This window comes from Schistocerca gregaria, chromosome 3 (genome assembly GCF_023897955.1).
Source record: "Schistocerca gregaria isolate iqSchGreg1 chromosome 3, iqSchGreg1.2, whole genome shotgun sequence".
NCBI lineage: Eukaryota > Metazoa > Arthropoda > Insecta > Orthoptera > Acrididae > Schistocerca > Schistocerca gregaria.
The window spans coordinates 629,085,321-629,108,841 of NC_064922.1; the positions used below are offsets into that span (position 1 = coordinate 629,085,321).

At 37.8% G+C, this 23,521-nt stretch overlaps 1 protein-coding gene across 2 annotated transcripts in view; it reads right to left on the minus strand.

Annotated features, from left to right (window-relative positions):
- LOC126354186 (probable Na(+)/H(+) antiporter nhx-9) overlaps positions 1–23,521 on the minus strand; it is an 898,754-nt gene that overhangs the window by 25,736 nt on the left and 849,497 nt on the right. For both annotated transcript variants that reach the window (XM_050003636.1, XM_050003637.1), the window contains one exon: positions 13,125–13,184. In XM_050003636.1, coding sequence (XP_049859593.1) covers positions 13,125–13,184 — 60 coding nt within the window. The remainder of the gene's footprint in view (positions 1–13,124; positions 13,185–23,521) is intronic.

Genomic DNA, 23,521 nt, shown 5'->3' on the forward strand with positions numbered 1-23,521 from the left:
CATAGTATCCAGCATGTCTTGTGTGATCTCCAAACAAAAATTGTTTTACTCAGTTGTTAGCAACTTTGGCAAAAATTTTGCTGAATCCTCCTGAGTTCCAAATGTTGTGTTAAAATGAAATGAATGGATGCAATACTAATTTTAACCTTGTCTGTATGTTCCCTGATCACGATTTGTCTATCCTGCATTGCCAGTGTCCTTACATGATGAATAACAACTTCATTTGCGGATATCAAAAGCTTACCCGAACATGCTTCACACTTCACTGATGAGTGGCCATCTTTGAAGTGGTTATATCACTCAATCATCTGTGTGATATAAAAATATAGAGTGTGTGCATGCCTAGATACCATTGTTGGTTCCAACAATTAAAAACAAGGTCAGATAATTTTTGATTAGCCCTTTTTTGTGTACTTTAGAATACTAAGTGCCATGAAAAATGAATTTCATGCTGTAGCGTCAGTTGGAATCTGTTTTTCTCCTCATACAATTTTGGCAGTAGTAGTGTCATTCAAAAACACCACTCACCCCAAATCTCAGTAAATATCTAGGTGAATAAACATATATACTTGAGAATCTTTATAAGTTATGAGTTACAGAAATTATGAGTGCCATACATAACAAATTTCATAGTATTTGTAAATCAATATTTTTGAGTTTCTGTTACTGTAGTGTAACTATCATATCCTGTTTCTTTCCCATTCAACAGGAGTGCAAATTGTCTGCAATTATAATAAATCCATTTCCACTGTTTCTAAGAGACCATAGTGTTAAGGGGAAGGGAGGAGGAGGAGGAGGGGGGGGGGGGAAGTTCTAAGTAGGTACAGGGAATCAATAAATTTATTCCAGGTTTTCCCCTTGTCATAAAAGAATCTCCTCATTAGGTTTTACCTGTAATGCATGTAGCACAACAGATTCAGAAATCTAAAGAGAATCAGCAGATTTCATATAAAGTTATTTGTTTACTGATCTGTACAACATTGCACCAGCCATAATACAGACACTATGAATGCTGTTCTTGGGCATTGGAATTAGTAATTGCTGTGTGCAAACAGTTGGAAATTGCCCTGAATGCTGTCATATGATTTTAATTTGCTGAAGACAGGTGTGTTAAGGAATACCACCAATATACATACCAAACATACCAAAGATACCTCAAGGACTATCCTTTCTGGTGGATACTACATTCACTACAGGAAGTACAGGGTATGTCTCCACTCATCCACCTGATTATGAGTGGTATGTCTGTGGTAGTTCTAGAGTTCCTGTACAGGGGGAAAAAGGAGGACTGGATTTAATTAGTCACTGACATGGATATCATCAGAGATGGAGAACAAGCTCAGAATTTGTCAAGAGTGGAGACAGATGTCAGCCCTACCATTTCAAAGGAATGATCCCAGCATTTGTCTGGAGTGATTTAGGAATCAACAGAAACCTAGATCTGCATGACTGGAAGCAGATTTGAATCATTGTCCTCCTGAAAGCAAGCCCAGTGTGATAACTGCTACAACACCTTGCATGCTCACTTACAGAGGAGATGGGAACAAGAGAGAACTCAAACTATTACATCCATCCCCCTATCCAACAATTTTGAGTTACTGTCTTTCACTGAAACTGTAATTGAGCCAACGAGACACATTATACCTTTTGGGAAACCTAATGTGTCCCGTGTCAATGGGAGGCAAATGCTGGAGGTTAGGGGTTTATAAATTGTCAGCAGTAGAAACATACAGCAAATAATGGTGCCGTTAGGGAAACCACAGAAACAGATAGAAATGATTGGTTTGTGCATTCCAGCAACTGGCACATACTGCTGAAAAGATTGACCTTGTGATCTCTGAGGTTTTATCAGATGGTTCTTGATTCCATTTTATGCACAATATTAGGCAGAAAGCAGGAATGACAACTCATTTGAATACCTAGATATGCAATTAATTCTAGCCTTGGTTACAGAATTTCAAAGAAGCTGACAATCTGCAGCATTGATTCTAGAATTGATTGTAGCCTCCTGGTTTAGAGAAAGGTATTAACTAGTAGCTTGACAAGCCAAATTTTAACTTCCTAAACATGCGCCATGAGGTTGAGAACTTTAGGTTTCCCCTATATGTGTCAGGTGTACTTTTATTTGAGAGGTTCACTGTTTGGTGTGCAAATGGCCCTTTAGGTCAGATGATAAGCTATCCAGTCTAGGTAATGAAAGCTGTAGAAGATTCTGAATTATTAATGTAAGATCCAAAGAAATTCCCCCACCCCACCTCCTTCTCCTCAATTGTGAATATCAAACTCCTATATGATTAATTGCCGATGTATTCACAATAAAGTAGCAGAGTTGGAAGCACTCTTAAAACACAGTAAAGATCCCATAATTTTTTGTACACAAAACTTGTTAAGATCAAAAATTGATGGCAATGAGATTCCCTGGGGAAATTTAAGACTATGTTTGAAAGATAGGGTAATGGGTAATAGAGGTGATATGCTTGTCCCAGTTGACAAGATACTCTCAAACACATCGAGATACAAATTGAAGCTGCATGTGATAGTGTTTGGGCCAAGAGTCAGTATCAAGGTCTGGCATAAACTTTCCGTCAACCAACTGTCAGTTACTTTGCCAAGTATATTAGTTTAGTAATTAATGATTCTGGTGAGAAGTGTCTGAAACACAAGAGAGTCTATATATATGGTGAAACAGTGTGTATTGCAGATAATATAATAATGAAGATGGTGGAAATAACAAATCCAGAAACTATAAACCATATAAGTAATTTCTCAAGTGCAGTGACCATATTATGTTATGATTACGCTTAAAAAATTAACAGTGATATCTGCTTGAGCAAAAAGAGCATAACAAAAATGGTCACGTGCATAAAATGTTATGTGTTATAATGTTATTATGTTCACATTATACCATTAGCAATGCACTAATAAAAATTCCAAACGGCAAATGTAAGTATGGAATAAATGTGATGACTATGAATTGAGCTTTGAAACTTAGAAACAGAGGAGGTCCACAGTGACTTGTCGAATGACATTCTAGGACTAAACGAAAATATGATACACTGCTGCAACAGGAAACAGAAATAGTGCACTACAGTGTCCACAGCATTTCGCAAAAGTACTACTGTAGAAGAAGGACTATGTAAGGAATGCATCAAAACTGTGAAAACTGAGATTCCTTGGAACCATTATAATAAAAAGTTTCATGAAACTTCCTGGCAGATTAAAACTGTGTGCCCAACCGAGACTCGAACTCGGGACCTTTGCCTTTCACGCAGAGTGAAAATCTCATTCTGGAAACATCCTCCAGGCTGTGGCTAAGCCATGTCTCCACCGCATCCTTTCTTTCAGAAGTGCTAGTTCTACAAAGTTTGCAGGAGAGCTTCTGTAAAGTTTGGAAGGTAGGAGACGAGATACTGGCAGAAGTAAAGCTGTGAGTACCGGGCGTGAGTCGTGCTTCAGTTAATAATACCAGCACTTGCCCATGTAAGGCACAGGTCCCGAGTTCGAGTCTCGGTCGGGTACACAGTTATACTCTGCCAGGAAGTTTCATATCAGTGCACACTCCGCTGCAAAGTGAAAATCTCATTCTGAAAAAGTTTCATTTTTAATATGGTAAAGTAGAGCCTTCTGTGAGAGGAAACAAAAAACCAGCAATGGATTGGAAATATTGTGAGCATAATTCTAAATTAACACCAAATCTGCTGTTTTTCAGTAAAGAGATTGCAAACCAGTATCACAGATCACCTGCAGAGAGGAGTGCAATACTTACAGGTAGCAATAAGGACAATAAGAGACATACATGAAACATTTTCACCAGTAAATTCCATGACATTGATACTAAAAGCATCCAGTCATTACAGAAAAAGTGCATTTTACAAAAGAGCACCTGCAAGCAAGCAGAATACACAAACATTGGTCCTTCACCTGTGTTATCTAAGCACCCAGCCCAAGATTCAGGGTGCAAAATATCTCCTGGCAAAGATAAAGCAATACACAACAAGATGCCCAACAAAGCTCTGAATGGAAATAAAAAAACTGTCAAAAACACAAAAGCCTCCTAATTTATACTGGTAGTCACTGAAAAAGCCTCTCTGTTTAACTTTGTGAAAATATACCTCAGGACACTCTTTGCTTGCATGGTCAACCTGAAGCTAAAGTCAATTCTGTGGTGGAAAATTTAACCACAGAAATAAACAAACTGAACAAAGACAACTGTATGGCGATTATAGGGGGCACAATGATGTAAACAAAAATGAAATCTGAAAACAAGTCAGCACTATAAAGTTACAGGAAGTTATCACCACAATTACATCACACCAATGTTGTTATAACAAATGTAATATGACCTTCCAGAGTGGTCTCGTGTTAATATGGAACTACTGACTCACAATTCAGTGCCACAAAAACGAAGTGAAATATTCAGTGATATGAAATAGAATGAGCATGTAAAGGGAGTAGTAGGAAAGGAGAATGATCAACTTTGGTTTATTGGGAAAATTTTAGAAATAGTGGTTCACTTGTAAAGGAGGTCTCATTTAGAACACCTGGGCAACCCATTCTTGAGTACTGCTTATGTGTTTGGAATTCTCACTAGGTTAGATTAAAGGAGGATATTGTAGCAACTATGAGGCGGGCTGCTAGATTTTATTTCAGTAGGTTTTGTCAACACACAAATATTATGGAGATGCTTCATGAATCAAAATGGGAATCTCTGAGGGAAGATGACATTCTTTTCACAGAACACTATTGGGAAAATTTAGACAACTGGCATTTGAAGGTGGCTGCAGAAAGATTCTGTTGCCACCAATGTACTTTTTGCATAAGGGCCACAAATGTAAAAGACATTAAGGTTCATACAGAAGAGTATAGGAAGTTTTTTTTCTCTGTCTCTATTTGTGAGTGGAATAGGAAGGAAATGACTAGCAGTAGTGCAAGGTTCCCTCTGACATGAACAATATGATGGCTTGTGGAGTAGGTATATAAATGTAAAAGGAATCTCAGAAGATGCATGTTAGCAAATTGACCAACTTGAACACAACCAGCATGGACTACATATAAGCAGAAAGTGTAAATTAATCTTCTTTTTTTTGGGGTGTGGGGTGGGGTTGTGGGTGGGGGGATGACAACACATTACAGCAGTGATCAACCAGGCAAACAACATATGAATTCTGTGTACTTAATGCAATCCCACTGCCCTACTTCCACAGAATTCTGTAATTACCACAGATGTATAAACAGAGAAAAAACACTGCACTACTTATGATGAGGCACATAATTATAAGTGCCTTAGAAATAAACTCGCAGATGCACTACAGATATCAGTAAATGAGCGCTTGCCACATTTGTTAGTATCAAGGGACCAAATGTAATGAAATTAGCCAATACATAGTAGATTTTTATGTATTTGCAAAAAGTAATCATAGGAAGCAGCCCAAGGGTGATGGTGTGGCAATCTTTGTAAGTGAACATATTTAATTTAAGAAACTTATAATTATTGAACAATATAGTGAGGAAGGAGTGTTACGCGTGAGTGGTATGAAATTCAGCTGGAAGAGCATGGAGTTAATGTAGGAATAGATAATGTACTAGGAATATATAGACCACCAAGACTGGTGTCAATAACTTTAATGTACTTGGAGACCTTAACATTGATGATAACTCCTACAACATAGCTAACATGAAACTTATAGATAAAATGGGTTGATATAGTCTTAGAAATGCAATTTCCTTGAACACTAAGGTTTTGGCTTTTAGTTCTACTAAAATAATCAACCAAATTTCTGAACACACTGTTAAGTATAGTAAGAAAGATTTTCATTACTCAGATTGTTTTCCACAACAGATGGGAGACAGAAATGCAGCTCCTAAAAAGTAACAAAAAACTTATGAAAAGAAACAAGATCTGAATAACAGTAACATCAGTTCTCTTAAAATTAAACTGGCTGAGGAGAGATTAAATAGAATCTATCATGTGGAAGGGTCAGATAACAAATGGGATGAGTATCTACTGAGACACTTTGATTCCTTTGCCACATCAAAGAAATGCGGACAGAGCCAAAAAATTTAGGCAGAGCAGAAGAAATAACAATAACACTCAAACTTCCAGTCAACTTAGTTAAACTTGGGCACAGCATTCATGACCTAGCTGTCTTGTACAAAACAACAATATTGCTTATTAACAAACAAAAATGTAACACAGCTAATTTTTTTTAAAAATCAGCTCTTTTAAATCTTAGAAAACAGGTCCACAGTAATGAAATATCACAGTTCACTAATATAAGTAAGATCTCCTGAATACCAGTCAATAATTATCAAACAGTCTCTTTAGTGGACCTGTTGCATCTTCTAAGTGTTTTGCCATTTGATCACAGTCTTTGGTTTCCATTCCCCACAACATTGTGATTGTTGCAAATTATGTTACTCATAATTGTAATCCCTAAGTATTTAGTTGAACTGTCAGCATTTAGATATGTGTGATTTATTGAGTAACTAAAACTTTGTGGATTTCCTTTAATACTCATGTGGATGACTTCATACTTTCATTATTTAGAGTCAATTGCCACTTTTTGAGTGATACAAATATCCTGTCTAAATCATTTTGCAATTGGTTTTGATAATCTGATGATTTTACAAGGAAGTAAATGAAAGTATTAACTGCAAACAAAGTGAGTTGGCTGCTCAGATTGCCTCCTAAATCGTTTATGTAGATCAGGAACAACAGAGAGCCTATAACACTTCCTTGAGGAATGCCAGATATTACTCCTGTTTTACTCGATGACTTTCCATTAGTTATTACAAACTATGAAGTTTGTGACATGAAATCATGAGTCAAGCTACACATCTGAGATGATACTCCACAGGCACACAATTTGATTAAAAGTTGCTTGTGAGGAATGGTGTCAAATGCCTTCTGGAAATCTAAAAATTGTAATCAATATGACAGCCCCTGTCAATAGCACTCATCATTTTGTGAGAATAAAGAGCTGGTTGTGTTTTGCAAGAACTATATTATCTGAATTCTTGCTTGCTATTTGTCATAAATTATTTTCTTTGAGGTAATTCATAATGTTTGAGCACAGTACACGTATGTTCCAAGTTCCTACTGCAAATAAATGCTAGTGGTATCGATCTGTAATTCAGTGCATTATTCCTACTTTCTTTCTTGGGTATTGGTGTGACTTATACAATTTTCCAGTCTTTAGGCACAGATCTTTTGATGCGTGAGCAGTTATATATAGTTGCTAAGTTTGTTGTATTAACATTGAAAGAAACCTGATTGGTATACAATATGGACTGGAGATCTTACCTTTATTAAGTGACTTAAACTCCTTCACTAGGCCAAAGATATCCACTTTTGTATTACTGATGTTTGCAGTTGTTCTTGATGCAAATTCTAGCATATTTCTTTCCTTTTTTGGTAGAGGAATTTTGGAAAACTGCATTTAGCAACTCTGCTTTAGTGGCACTGTCATCAGTAACATCACACTCTTATCATGCAGTTAGGGTACTGATTGTGTGTACTTCACATACAACCAGAATATCTCTGGGTTTTCTATCAGATATCAAGACAAGAGTTTCGTTGTGGAAACTATTAAAAGCATCTCACATAGAAGTTCATGCTAAGTTTCGAGCTTCCGTAAAACTTCACCAATCCTGGAGGATTAGCATTCTTCTAAATTTGGCATGCTTTTACTGTTGCTCCTGCAACACTGTTCTGATCTGTTTTGTGTACCAAGGGGGATCAGTCCCATCTCTTATTAATTTAAGTTTCATATATTTCTCAACTGCTGTTGATACTATTTCTTTGAATTTAAACACATCTGCTCTACACATACACAGTCAGTCTGGAAGAAGTGGAGACTACCTCATAGGAAGGTGTCAAGCAAATTTTCATCAGTCTCTTTAAGTACATATATTTTGTATTTGTTTTTTGTAGGTTTGGATGTTACAGTATTCAGTCTCACTAAGAGGTAAAATATGTTTTCACAACTATTTACACTTCGGGTGAACGCCTCAACTAATTTATTGAAATAATTATAGTGCTTCATTCCATACAATCAACAATGTGTCCTCTCTTTCTGCTCCAAAAACAGTTGTCATTAGTTTTCATGCAAAAAATGTTCGGTGTACCTTACAGGCTTGTCGTGAGTTAGTGTGTCCCCACTCCACTGATTGGTTTTCTTGTCTCCACACTGATGTGTGCTAATAATGTTTCATCCACTGCCACAATGTGAGTCAGGGATTCATCTCCTTCTCCACTGCACCACATCAAAGACAAAGATGCAGCTCCCACCTTCTTCATATTGTGGTCATCAGTCAGATGCTTTGGGACACATCATACACAAAATTTGAATTTTAGCACTTACACCTTCATACAACTCTGTCCATAATATTTTTACAACAGACGGCAACCACTTGTTTCATTTAATGTTACCAAAACAAATGGCACCATTTCCTTATGGCAATAATGCACTTCCTATAAACTACGTGAAATTCACTATGAATATTTATAGTCTTCAGGTTTTTATGCACAGAAAAAAATGACAGCACAACATTCATAAGCAACAGTACTTTTAATAATAATGGGCATTTTGATTTATGGTTAAAGCACAAATAACAGTTCAATAACTTTTCCACAGCACTGTCAGATTATGTTGATACTACTGATGTATCCCCAGTACTACATACGACAGACAGAACTTAGTTTTTCAACAGCCCTCATACTTCAGTTAGAGAATTTGAGATTCTTGGGGTGCTGTTTTGAATCACAGAGCACACCCAAACTTAATCAACATGCAATAGAACCTACAATTTATAGCACACCCTAACTTGTGCTATATAAAGTAGAACCTATTATTTATAGCATTTTGAGGACATTTAATCAACTGTTAGTAGAAATTACTTCACAGAAGGTGGACAAAAATATGAAAACACCAAAAACACAATGAATTGCCATGCCTATTGGCATTCAAAACAGCTTCATTCAGGTAACAATGATGGAAGTGGACAGCAATCTGCAAAGTACACCACAAAGGCTCAATAATATTGAGATCTGGTGACTGTGGTAGCTAGGAGAGATGCAACAATTCATCCTCATATTCAAAAAACCAGTCTTGGTTGATGCAAGCTGTATGAACTGGGGTCCTGTCATCTTGTAACACAGTATCATCATTGGTGGACAAACTGTGTACCAAGGGATAAACCTAATAAGCCAAAACAGTCACATATTCCATGACAGTAATATGATATACGGTAGCAGAGTACCTATGGGGCCCATGCAATTCCACAAGTTGGCTGGCCAAATCTTCACTGAACCTCCACCACATTTCACTCTAGGGACATAAACTGAGCCAAAAGTTGTAAATAGTATACAACAACAATCGCCCAACCGAATCACTTTCCTCTACTGTTCCACAGTCCAGATTGTATTGTTTAGGCACCAGGTTTTCCTGTTACAGGCATTCGCATTATTGATAAATGGTTTTGGAACTCTAGCCCACTCTGCAATTCCCTGCTTTTGGTGCTCCCTGTGTGTTGTTTTAATGCAGACATGTTTCACGAGTGCAACATTTAGTCCTGCAGTGACTTTTTCAGCTGGAGTCCCCTTATTTCTTGTCACAGTTCTCTTCAATCACCACCTGTTAGGATCAGTCAACAAACACTTTTGCTGCATTGCACCTTAGTGGGTGATTTTTTTCCATGTTCCCTGCATGTGGTGTAAATTTTTGATAGGGTGTGTCCTGAACACCAAACACCTCGGTTATGAAACCAGAATACAAGCACCAACAATTTGCCCATGTTCAAATTCACTTCACTCTGACATAATATGCTCACATCTACACAGAACACTGTTTGGATCATGACTGACACTTGCAACTTATTTGAGTCTTGCATAGGAGCTACAGGCGGTGAAATACAACAGTGCAACCAGGAGGCTTGGGTAGCATCTGCATTTATGTTGAAGCATGCATTTCTTCTGGTGTTTCCATATTTTTGTCTGAGCACTGTACATATATTCTACTTTTCTTGTTTTATTTTACTTTAAGAATGGAATAACTCAACATTTCATAATTTTGTGAAAACAGTATTACACACATGTTTAAAGAGGTGCAATCAACGTCCAATGCAATAAAATATCTGTAATTAGTTATTCTGCGTTAGGAAGTCATTGAGTAATGTGCATATAATCAGTCAGTGTTTAACATTCAGTATTTTAAAAACACTTACTGTCTGTGAACAACGTGTTATTGCCAACTGTTTGTGTTACTTAGACTTGTCATAGTCTTGGTGATAACAGCTGATCATTGTCAAAAGAAAAATGAGAATAAATGTACATGAACTTTAAATTCTACTTTGATGGCATTGTGAAAAGCTATTTAAAATTAATTCATAACACCAATCAACCATTAACAGGACATTAAGAGAAGACAATGACATACGAGCCACATGTTAAGACAGTTTATTTTATACAAACTCCACTCATCCAAAGTAGTAAGTAATCTTTTATCAGAACTATAATGTTTTCAATGTTTGGTGAAGGATGAACAATTACTTTAACTTTAAATTCCAGGAGTATTCTCGCCATCTTAGACAACACATTGGTCAAAAATTAGAGGAAAAATATGGATTTTGTTGCCATGCTTTAGTTATATCTAATGTATAGTTTTTGCATTTGATTGACAGTTTCCTTATCAACCTGCCAAATGCAATATTTAGTCAAATTATCTGATTTATAAACACTCTATGCACAAGTGTTTTATACCTACCTACGGTTTTCAGTTAGCGAGAACTTGAAAACTACGTAATACTGTGTGAGTATGTGTAGTGCAGCAATGGGTAGTTCAGTCTAACAGACAGTTTGTGCCAGAGCAGATGCTATATGGATAGAGCTGAATGCGAGTAGTTCATTTGATATGCAATTTGTCATATGACATACTGCAGCACATGAGCATGTGGTGAGAAATTAAATCATATGACAGACAGTGATTTCATTTTGATTCCCATGAACCATTGTCACTGAAACTTCATATGATAAAGTTATATATAAATATGAGATTGTCACATAAATTTCAAATCAGTATCTTTTATAGCTTCCTTAAAACACAACATTTTCAATAGATAAAAGCAATATACAATTAACATATTATGAAACGGAGATGAGTAAAAACCATCTATTGTCACATTACAGTTACATGGCTTACAAGCTGCACCACTGCATGTTCAGTAGAGTTGTAATTCTTCCATCTGCTAAAACAATGGGGAACTATGAACAGCCATGCATTTTATCTACATCTATATCCACATCTACATACACACTCTGCAAGCCATCTTATGGTGCATGGCAGAGGGTACCTTGTACCAGTACTAGTAATTTGATTTCCTGCTCCACTCGCAAATGGAGTGAGGGAAAAACAACTGTGTTTATGCCCCTGTACAAATGTTAATTTCTTTAATCTTATCTTTGTGGTCCTTACATGAGACGTACTCCAGTGGTAAGAGAACTGTTTTGTAGTCAGCTCCAAATGCTGGTTCTCTAAATTTCTGCAATTACACCTCATGAAAAGAGTGTCATCTTCCCTCCAGGGATTCCCATTTCAGTCCACAAAGCTTGCCAATAATACCTGCATGTTGATCAAACTTACTAGTGAAAAATCTAGCACACTGTCTCTGAATTTCTTAGATGTCTTCCTTTAAACCAACCTGATGTAGGGCCAAAACACTCAAGAAATACTTAAGAATGAATCACACTAGTGTTATATACACAGTTTCCTTTATACATGAGCTACACTTTCCTAAAATTCTTGCAATGAACTGAAGTTGATGATTTGCCTTCTCTATTACCATCCTGATGTGCTCATTATATTTCATATTGCTTTGCAACATTAAGCCTGGATATCTAATCAATGTTTTGTGTTAAGCATCACACTAATATGCTGTATAGGATTGTTCTCCTACTCATGTCAATTAACTTACATTTTTCTGCATTTAGAACAAACGGCCATTCATCATACCAAATAGAAATTTTGTTTAAGTCAGCTTATAGCCTCCTACAGTCACTTAAGCTCACTTTCCCACACAACACAGCATTGTCAGCAAACAGTTGCAGGTCGTTACTCACTCTGCCTGTCAGATCATTTATGTATGTAAAGAACAATTCTAGTCCACTGTGAAGTGGGTATTATAATGAATTAAATTAAGATGCTATAAGACATCCACCAGCTTCTCTTGTTTACAGTGTCACATTATGATAGGCAAGAATTATGATAATGCACAAAATTCTGTCAATTCTACTAAACACTCTCAGCAAAGATACCATAATTTGACATGAGTTTAAAGCTTTTTAGCAAACTGCCTGAGAACATAAAAACCATGAAGCATACATTGCTGTTTCAAATATCATTATAGTCAAATATACAGTGCCACAGCATCTACTAAGGCAATGACTAAATAGATTTGGAATGTTACGCTTTGTGTTCCATTTCCTATCTAGTGGTAGTTCATTTAAATGTACAGACAGAGTGCTAGTACAGTAATAGATTTGGAATTATAATGGGTATCTAATTCAAGCATCAAGTTAAGGACTCACTTATGTGAAAGCTGTGTAGAATTTCAATGTAGTTGACATCTCCAGTATCCATAGCAGTCAGTACTATTTTAGATAAATAAATACAACAAAGGCCACACCAAGAGGTAGTACACCAGGCAGCTATGTTTGATGCTTCCACCACTGATAGCTGGGCCTGTATTGCCGGGTAATATGGATAACCTTGGTATGGTATTTCTGATGTGTGCGCAACATGCACACTGTGTACTAATAAATAGTGCAAAACAAAAGCTGGTGTGAGTCTTCACTGAATCACCTGAAGAAGACTCAAGGGTGCTTAGTTGAAATATCATGCTTAGGAGTAAACAATCATGAGCTGCAACCCAAAAATATTATTGACCATTTAGTATGCTGAGATGACTTCAAGATCTCCATGTGAACACAATGTCTTTACAACAACTCAGAGAGATATCCCTGTATATACAGGTTAAAACAAAGGTAGTATTTGGAAAAGGATTAAAAAATTAGCTTTGTTACACACTTCAAAATGGGAAATGCTTAGAGAAAATCAATTTATACTTACCACCATCAGAATCACGTGACATCTTTTTCTGAAGCCCATCTCCACCTGATACTGGATCATCTGGTCAAAATAAAATAAACATCACCTAAAATAAAATAGCTGTGCAGATACAGAGACTAAAACAGACCAATATTAGGTGATGCCTCTTTCTAAAACCTATCATTTCACCTCAGTTTCTTGACTATGGAGATAATTATTTCTCTGTAGCATATAACACAGGATAACCACAAGAAATAAATATGTGCCTTTTTTGCTCTAAATGAGTGTAAAATTATTAAAAAGGCTTTACTCTCTACAAATTCCACATATTAACTAAAACAACTAAAACATTAGTCTCAGCCATCTACAAACTGCACTTTGCAGTATTAGTATTAGATCTGAAGATAATTTGTTTATCATATGCACAAACTGGTAATCGAAACACAAATGTAGTTGCCCAGATTGCTTTTTCTTTCATATAAATGAAGTCTAATATGCAACATCTTGTTATTTTAGATGTAGTATTAAAAATTTAAGAATGTCTATGTTACATTCTCAACATATGTAGAGTCTTTTCTAATTCCTGTTACATATTTTGATTGTTTATTGTGGTACCATTTATAACAGGATACAATGATCAGAAATGTGTGACGTCTGTGTTACAGGAAAAAAAAAAGAAAACATATTCCACTCTCAAATATCTGCTGAGTGAAGTTCAGTAGAAATTTACTGTAACTTTGATAATTATTACATTTGTTAGTAATATCCATGTGTCACTTTTCCCAACACTGGTCCACATTCTGTTTCATTACTAAAACAGTGATAAATAGTTGGCATTATTAGCAATTTACATAGTTAAACATGTAATAAATATTACAGTTGTAGTGAATTAGCATCTTTCTTTAACTGGCAGATGTAACAGAATGGAATAAATTGTTTTACAAGTTTGTTCCCACCATCAGAGTTTATCTAATTTACCAACACACTTCCACACGCATACATCCAAACACACATGTCCTGAGCCACAGTAACACTTAGGTTGCAAATGTGTGCATCAGAGTGTGCGTATAATCAAGAAAAATACTGATAGCTAGAAACCTAATGTAATTTTATGATCTGCTATATATGTCCATGGCATATCCACCAGTCAGCTAAAGCTGACTGGCTGTCTTTTTCTATGTGTTCTCTGTTTCCATCCATTATCATTATAGCTATAAAAATGATTACCCATGGACTGCGAGTTTTGTCTTATTAAATAATCAGAAATTATTAAATATATACAGCCATTTAACTGTCTACTGATTTCACAATTAAAATCCCTGGTGCTAATCATCCTTCAAAACAATGTTGCCCATTTTCTGTGACAATGTCTCTATAAGTTGCTGTTCCAAACACCTGCACAAAAGTCACACAGCCATGAGAAGGTTCCTGGTTGGCCTATTTATTCTGTACAATGTACGAACCAGTACTTTTGAAACAGATCTCTTGTATCGTCAATGAAATATATGTTAGTCTTCCATACAAATTATCAAAATAAAATGTCATTAAACTTATTAGTCTCAAGGATAAAATTTGCAAGCAGATGAAATTAAAAAGTAAAAAAGACACAAGCATATAACTAAACCTACAAGATAAAATCTGAGAATCACAAATGTGTATAAAGGCAGTATCACAGTGTAGGCCTACTAAAGGTATTTTCACAATTAATTCCATCAAAAGCACATTAATAGAGTGAAAAAAGAAATTAATGTGAAGCATGTGTATTAATATTGCAGGTCAACATGTCTAAGTATTGTTTGGATACATGATTACTTACATGAGATGAAAGAGTTTTGTCTTATTAAATAACCATAAATTATTAAATATATACAGCCATTTAAATATCTACTGATTTCAAAATTAAAAACCCCACTGCTAATCATCCTTCAAAACAATGTTGTCCATTCTCTGTGACAATGTCTCTATAGTTTGCTGTTCAAAACACCTGCACAAAAGTCACACAGCCATGAGAAGGTTCCTGGCTGGGCTATTTATTCTGTAAACACACATCAAAAAAAGTTTTGCATCATCCTGGTTCCCAGAACTCCTGAAAGTAGACACTGACTGTGGATATTGTATCATAGACACAGTCCCTTTGACTGTTAATAGATGTCGCTAAACCCACCCAGAGATGCAAACAACTATGAGTGAGCAGTGCCTATTAGATGGAGGGGGTCCGACAGCTGATCAGTTCCAGTCATTCTACCAGGAAGAAGATACACGGCTCATTTTGTCAGTAGCTCAACCATGCTCAGACGGTCAATACTGCAGTTTGATCATGTCCACATTGTTACTTTGTGCCAGGAAGCGCTCTCATCAAAGGAAGTGTACAGGCATCTCGGAGTGAACCAAAGGAATGTTGTTCCGACGTGGAGGAGATATAGAAAGACAGAAACTGTCGACAACATGACTCGCTCAGGCCACCCAAGGGCTACTACTGCAGTGGATGACAGCTACCTACAGATTATAGCTCAGAGGAATCCTGACAGCAATGCCACCATGTTGAATAATGCTTTTCGTGCAGCCACACGATGTCATGTTATGACACAAACTGTACGCAATAGGCTGCATGATGCGCAACTTCACTCCCAACATCCATGGCGAGGTCCATCTTTGCAACCACGACACTATGCAGTGTGGTACAAATGGATCCAGCAACATGCCAAATGGACCACTTAGGATTGGCATCATGTTCTCTTCACCAATGAGTGTCGCATACGCCTTCAACCACACAATCATCAGAGACATGTTTGGAGGAAACCAAGTCAGGTTGAACGCCTTAGACACACTGTCCAGCGAGTATCAAGGTGGAGGTTCCCTGATAGTTTGGAGTGACATTATGTGGGGCTGACATATACCGTTGGTGGTCATAGAAGGAGCTGTAATGGCTGTATGATACATGAAAGTCATCCTCCGACTGATAGTGCCACCATATCAGCAGCATATTGCAGTGGCATTCGTCTTCATGGACAACAATTCGCACCTCCATCATGCACATATTGTGAATGACTTCCTTCAGGATAATGACGTCAGTTGACTAGAGTGGCCAGCATGTTCTCCAGACAAGAACCATTTTGAACATGCCTGGGATAGACTGAAAAGGGCTGTTCATGGACGACATGACCCTATTTATGGACACATGACTCACCAACCACTTTGAGGGATCTACTGTGAATTGCCGTTGAGCATTGGGACAATCTGGACCAACAGTGCCATGATTAACTTGTGGACAGTATACCATAATGAATGCTGGCATGCATCAATGCAAGAGAACATGCTACTGGGTATTAGATGTATCGGTGTGTACAGCAGTCTGGATCACCACCTCTGAAGATCTCACAGTATGGTGGTACAACATGCAATGTGTGCTTTTCATGAGCAATAAAAAGGATGGAAATGATGTTTATGTTGATCTCTATTCCAATTTTCTGTACAGATTCCGGAACTCTTGGAACAGAGGTGATGCAAAACTTTTTTTTGATGTGTGTATACGGATGGCAGTGCTAAGTCTAACCTCTAGTGAAACTATTAAATGTGAAAGTACTGTCTGTTGAACATCAAGATGACTATGTAGATAGTTATTCAAACCTAAAAAGGGGAATATTAAGCTTCGAAAAACAATAATTAAATTATGGTGAGTTCAGCACTTCTAATAAAAATGTTGCTTTTGTGAATTACATGTTTAGACCACAAAATCACAGTCAATAACAATGGTGGTGACCTTGTATCCACAGTAGCATAAATGTACTGTTTCAGACAGAAAAGTGCTAAGTACAAACAAATACAGAGGGTGCTAATGCTCAAAGCTGATCAGGTTTTAAGACTGTGGGATAGTGACTGGATTTCAATAAATGAAAATGGTTACTGAGGATATGTATGTGAAAACTTATGTTTGTTCTTGTTGTATTTCAGCCATTAATTTATTGGAAACATTAAAGATAATTACTTCTGCACTTCAACAACTGAAAACAAAATCGCTAAATCAAATATTTAATATCTGAAACTATTACAATTAATGTAAAATTATGTGCATCTCAAAATTTGTTTATACATACATTACAATTGCATGCACCAGGCACATAAAGAGTGAAGAAATGACAAATTTTCATTAAATTATTGACTAATATTCTATAAACTGACTATTATTTAATGTAATGGGCAGGATAGGGCTTTTCACAAATTCTACAATACGGTATTCTGAGGGCAATATATGCGTTAGCAAAACTGCTTATTTGTGTTAATTAGTGTACATAGTTGCTATACAGTATTTTGTTGTGGTTTGCATCAATAGAGGTGTATTGCTATAAGTCAAAAGGAAATTAGTCCAAAAACACCAGTTTCAACCACAGGAGGACCTGGAAAATGTGCATGCAGACAAAATTTCTAGGTGTAAACAAAAACCCAACAAAAAATACTGATAACAATGTTTTAAATGAAAACATGGAAAGTGTGTGTTAAAATAAATATAAATACTTTAGGAATAAAGGAGACATCTCACGAAATAGCAGAAGTGTCGTGTCACTCACTCACTCTCTCTCTCTCTCTCTCTCTCTCTCTCTCTCTCTCTCTCTCTCACACACACACACACACACACACACGCACACACACACACACACACACACACACACACACACACACCTGTGGCCATAAATAGTGCAGGCTTGACACTCAATGCTATGACTGCATTTCAGCAGGTGGACTGGAGTAAGGTGAGGGTTGTGTTGGGTGGGGTGGGTAGGGGAGACAGGCAGGGGGCAGAAAGAGGGATTGGGGATGAGTAGCTAGCAGCTTGGAGGGTGTCAGAAGGTTTGCTGAGGAATGTGGGAGGGAGGAGTGGCAGGTGCATGGGCTAGGCAGAGCAGAGCAGAGGGTAACCAGTGCATAATGGAGGTGACTTGGAGATGTGGACTGGTATGGGGTGATAGGGCAGAGGAATGGGAAACTGTTGGGTAGGCAGTGTGGGGAAGTAGGTTAACAGTTATCACTGTGGAGTTACTGTTCCTATGCCCAACCCCCAATGGCCTCTTGTCACATCACCCTCTCCCAATCCACGTCTCAAGTCACATTCATCATGCACCGTAACCCACATGCTCATCTACCTGTGTACCATATTCCTGGGCCACACATCTTCCACTCCTCCCTGCCACCCCAGCCAGTAAACTATTCCGAGCTACTACCTTCACTATCCTCACCTTTTCTTACCTCCTGCTTCTCTACCTGCCACCACACCTGGCACAATCTCTACACCAACAACCTAGTTTAGCCACTGAGGTGCAATCCTGCCATTGTGTCTCCAGCTGGCACAATGTAGGGGCACTGGTGCATGCTTGCTTGTGAGCGTGCATGCGCGCTTGTGCACTTGTGTGTGTGTGTGTGTGTGTGTGTGTGTGTGTGTGTGTGTGTGTGTGTGTGTGTGTGTGCGCTTGCCTAAGGTATTTATATTCTGCCAGAACTTTCATTACTAGATTTAAAATAACCATACATTTTTAAAAGTTGCAAAGATGAGTGTGAAACAAATAATTTTGATAAAAACCTGATTTGCTAACATCATGTTACACATTTTTGTCAGCCACTAATTACAGAAATGTGTGCTGCACATATGGTTCATATGAAAATGCTAGCTGCTGTGACAGATTTCTAATCATTCCGATCACAGGAAACAATATTTTCACACAATTCTACAACCAGCAACTAACAGTCATATATATCAAAGCTAATATGCATTGTGAATTCTCAGGTTTTCCTGTACACAAGTATGTAAGTGACCAGAATACATTTATGCTCTTTTGAAGTTTTTGACAACAAATTGCAATTTGAAAATGACAATAGTGTTCATTAATATTATATTACAAATAAAAATAAACTCCAATATGCAAAAGTATGATGGTTGAAAGTCCCAGAAGCTCTTTAGATCAATTAACAGTTAGACATGCTTTTGAAATTTAGTTTTACATGATGAAACTTAATGAAGACTGTCAGTGACAGAGCACCTCATGTTCCTGCTGCTAAGAAGGCAAATACTCCATTCACTTGTTGTATGTTTTTACAAGCTTCCAGCAGGAGCAACTTATTCATTTACAGATAGCTGTGAAGTTACTAGACTATTTTTGTAATTTCTTGCATGTTTGAGTGGTTAGTATGCACAAGCTTTTATTTTACTAACAGTGTAGTGAACCATACTACCATTGCTATTGACCCTCGGATTGTACAGGCTTTTGTTTGTTTTGGTTAGTGTAGCCCAGTATGATTAAGACCATTAGTGAGAGAGCACTTCGAATTCTTGCTGCTAATAAGCCCTAGTACACTGTTTGTTTGTTGTATATTTTTAGGCTTCAAATGGGAGCGACTGCAGCAATGGATAGGAACTGTGATTACTGTGTACAGACGCGACCCGAGTTGGCAATCCTTTGCTCACAGCTCCAGGCTATGTTTTGCTCACAGCTCCAGGCTTTGTTGGCTTATATCACACAGCTTGAAGCTGCTGCCAAAGGGCATCACTGTAGGGTGTCAGACACGGGGATACAAGAGACGTTGAGCATGTCCCACATGTCCCCGTTTGGTCCACTGCTGTGGCCGCCCCAGGTACTGCCTCTACTGAGGTTGACCCCTCACTCGTGGTTGAGTGGGAGATCATTCCAAAGTCTGGCAGGCGAAAAACTTTCCTAGGGGCCGACGATAGGGCCTCCCTGGTTCATTTGACGATCAGGTTTCGGGCATTACCTGCGGCTGACGATGTCTTTGAGCCAGATGCAGTCGTCCACCCTGTTCCAGAGGAAGGTTCTTGACCTGCAAGGTCTGGGCGCTCGCAGAGGGTGGGTTTTGCTGGGATTTGGGAGCTCCAACATTAGGCTTGTAATGGAGCCCCTTAGGAACATGGCTGACAAGGAGGAGAAGGAAGCCATTGTGCTCTCCGTGTGCATACCAGGGAGGGGGATCATTCCGGATGTGAAAAGGCTGCTTCCGAATGCCATGAAGGGTACAGGGTGCAGCCAACTGCAGGTGGTGGCTCATGTCGGTACCAGTGACGTATGTCGCTTTGGATCAGAGGAGATTCTCTCTGATTTTGGATGGTTAGTGGAAATGGTAAAGACTGTCAGTGTTGCTTGTGAGATTAAGGTGGAGCTCACCATGTGCAGCATTGTTGATAGAACTGACTGTGGTCCTTTGGTGCAGAGCCGAGTGGAGGGTCTGAATCAGAGGCTAAGGCAGTTCTGTGACTGTGTAGGCTGTAGATTACTTGACTAACCCCATTGGGTAGTGGGTTTCCGGGTTCCACGTGATAGAACCAGAGCTCTAAGCCCTAATAGAAGCAGTGAAGCTCAAATAGCTATAGGTACAGAAAGCTGGCTAAAGCCAGAAATAAGCTCAGCAGACATTTTTTCTAACTATCTAACAGTGTTCAGAAAGGATAGATTAAATACAATTGGTGGTGAGTATTTATTGCTGTCAGAAGTAATTTGCCTTATAGCGAAATTGAAGTACACAGTTCCTTCAAAATAATATGGGTAGAGGTTATACTTGACAGTTGGACTAAACTATTGATTTGGTCTCATTTCAAATAGGTTCAACACTCATACAATTACAGTTGGTGGTGACTTTAATCTACCCTCAATATACTGGAAAAATTATAAGTTGAAAGCTGGTGGCAGGAATAAAACGTCATCCAAAATTGTACAGAATGCTTTCTCATAAAATTATTTTGAGCAATTAGTTCATGATCCCACTTGAAAATGGTTGCACAAGCATACTTGACCTCTTAGCAACAAATAATCCTGAACAAATAGGATCGTGGCAAATACAGGGATTAGTGACCATACGGCAGTAGCTGCTAGGCTGAATACTGTAACTCCTACAACAATAAAAAACAAAGAAAAAGTATATGTATTTAAATAAGCTCATAAAAATGCTCTTAATGCCTTTTTAAGAGACAGTCTGCATTCCTTCCAATTTGATCATGTAAGCACAGAAAAGTTGTGGAATGATTTCAAAGAGATAGTATCAACAACAATTGAGAGATATATACCACATAAATTAATAAGTGATGGTGCTGATCCCCCATGGTACACAAAACGGGTCAGACTGCTGTTGCAGAAGCAGTGAAAAAAGTAAGCCAAATTTAAAAGAATGCAAAATTCTCAAGACTGACAAAGTTTTGCAGAAGTTCAAAATACAATTCATACTTCAATGTGAGATGCTTTCCATAATTTCCACAACGAAACTCTGCCTCAAAATCTGGCAGAAAACCCAAAGAGATTCTGTTCATACATAAAGCACATCAGTGGCAAGATGCAATCAATACCTTCACTGCGCGATAACAACGATGAAGTCACTGATGATAGTGCCACTAAAGCACAGTTATTAAACATGTTTTTCCGAAACTCTTTCACCAAAGAAGACAAAGTAAATATTCCTGAATTCAAATCAAGAACTACTGCCAAGATGAGAAAAACAGAAATAGATATTCTTGGTGTCACAAGGCAGCTTATATCACTTAATAAAGGCAAGGCCTCTGAACCAGATTGTATTGCAGTCAGGTTCCTCTCATAGTATGCTGATACAATAGCTCCACATTTAGCAATTATATACAACTGCTCGCTCACAGAAAGAGCCGTACCTAAAGACTGGAAAATTGCTCAAGTCACACCAATAGCCAAAAAGGGAAGTAGGAGTAATCCTTTGAAGTATAGGCCCATAACACTAACATCAATTTGAAGTAGGGTTTTGGAACATATCTGTATTTGTACATTATGATGTACCTCGAAGAAAATGATTTATTGAAACATAGCCAGCACAGATTCAGAAAATATCATTCTTGCGAAACACAACTAGCTCGTTATACTTATAAAGTATTGAGTGCTATCAACAGGGGATGTCAAATTGATCCCATATTTTTAGATTTCCAGAAGGATTTTGGCACCATTCCTCACAAGTGTCTTATAACCAAACTGCGTGCCTTTGGAATATTGCCTCAGTTGTGCGACTGGATTCATGACTTCCCATCAGAAATGTCACAGTTCGTAGTAATAGATGGAAAGTCCGACAAGTAAAACAGAAATAATATCCAGCATTCGCCACGGAAATGTTAAAGGCACTCTATTGTTCCTGATCTATATTAACAACATAGGAGGCAATCTCAGCAGCTATCTTAGATTGTTTGCAGATGATGCTGTCATTTACCATCTTGTAAAGTCATCAGATGACCAAAACGGATTGCAAAATGATTTAGATAAGATGTCTGTATGGAGATAAGATGTCTGTATGATGCAAAAAGTGGCAATTGTCCCTGAATAAAGAAAAGTGTGAAGTTATTCACATGAGTACTAAAAGCAATCCACTAAATTTCAATTATGCGACAAGTCACACAAATCTGAAGGCTGCAAATTCAACTAAATACTTAGGGATTACAATTACAAATAACTTAAATTGGAATGATCACATAGATAATGTTGTGGGTAGAGCCAACCAAAGACTGTGATTCATGGGCAGAACACTTAGGAAGGTGCAACAGGTCTACTAAAGAGACTGCTTACACCATGCTTGTCCGCCACACTCTCGAGTATTGTTGTGTGATGTGGGACCTGTATCAGATGGGACTGACGGATGACATCGAAAAAGTACAAAGAAGGGCAGCTTGTTTCGTATTATCATGAAGTAGGTGAGAGAGTGCAACAGACATGATACATGAATTGGAGTGGCAATCATTAAAACAAAGGTATTTTTCATTGCAATGGGATCTTCTCATGAAATTTCAATCACAAGTTTTTTTCCTCTGATTGTGAAAACATTCTGTTCGCACCCACCTGCATAGGGAGAAATGATCATCATGATAAAATAAGAGTAATCAGAGCCCGCACAGAAAAATTTAAGAGCTCATTTTTCTTGCATGCCGTTCCAGAGTGGAATGGTAGAGAGACTGCTTGAAGGTGGTTAATTAAACCCTCCGCCAGGCACTTTAATGTGAATAGCAGAGTAATCACATAGATGTAGATATAGATGTAAAACCAGATGTCTGTAGCTCTAGTTGGTCTTTGACTATAACAAGAATATTTTTGAGTGCCCCTGCATCCAGAAGGAATGACAGGCACTTGGTTTCTTGTCCTTGATTGTTTTCTTTATTCTTCTTGCTAGGCTGGAAAGCTTGTCTTATTTGTATTTCCAAGTAGCCATTCTGGCAAAAACTTTCACATGGACGTTGTAGCTCATCAGGCAGTCTTTCCTTGTAACAATGGCTTGCATTCTGTGTACCAGAGTGGTGAAGAGATTTGCAATGCATCGGATGATGGCAGCTATTGGCATTTAGATACACACCCAGGTGTATCTTCTTCCTGCAGATGGATGTCAAAGCATTCCATCAGAGTTCTTCATTATCAGAATATCTA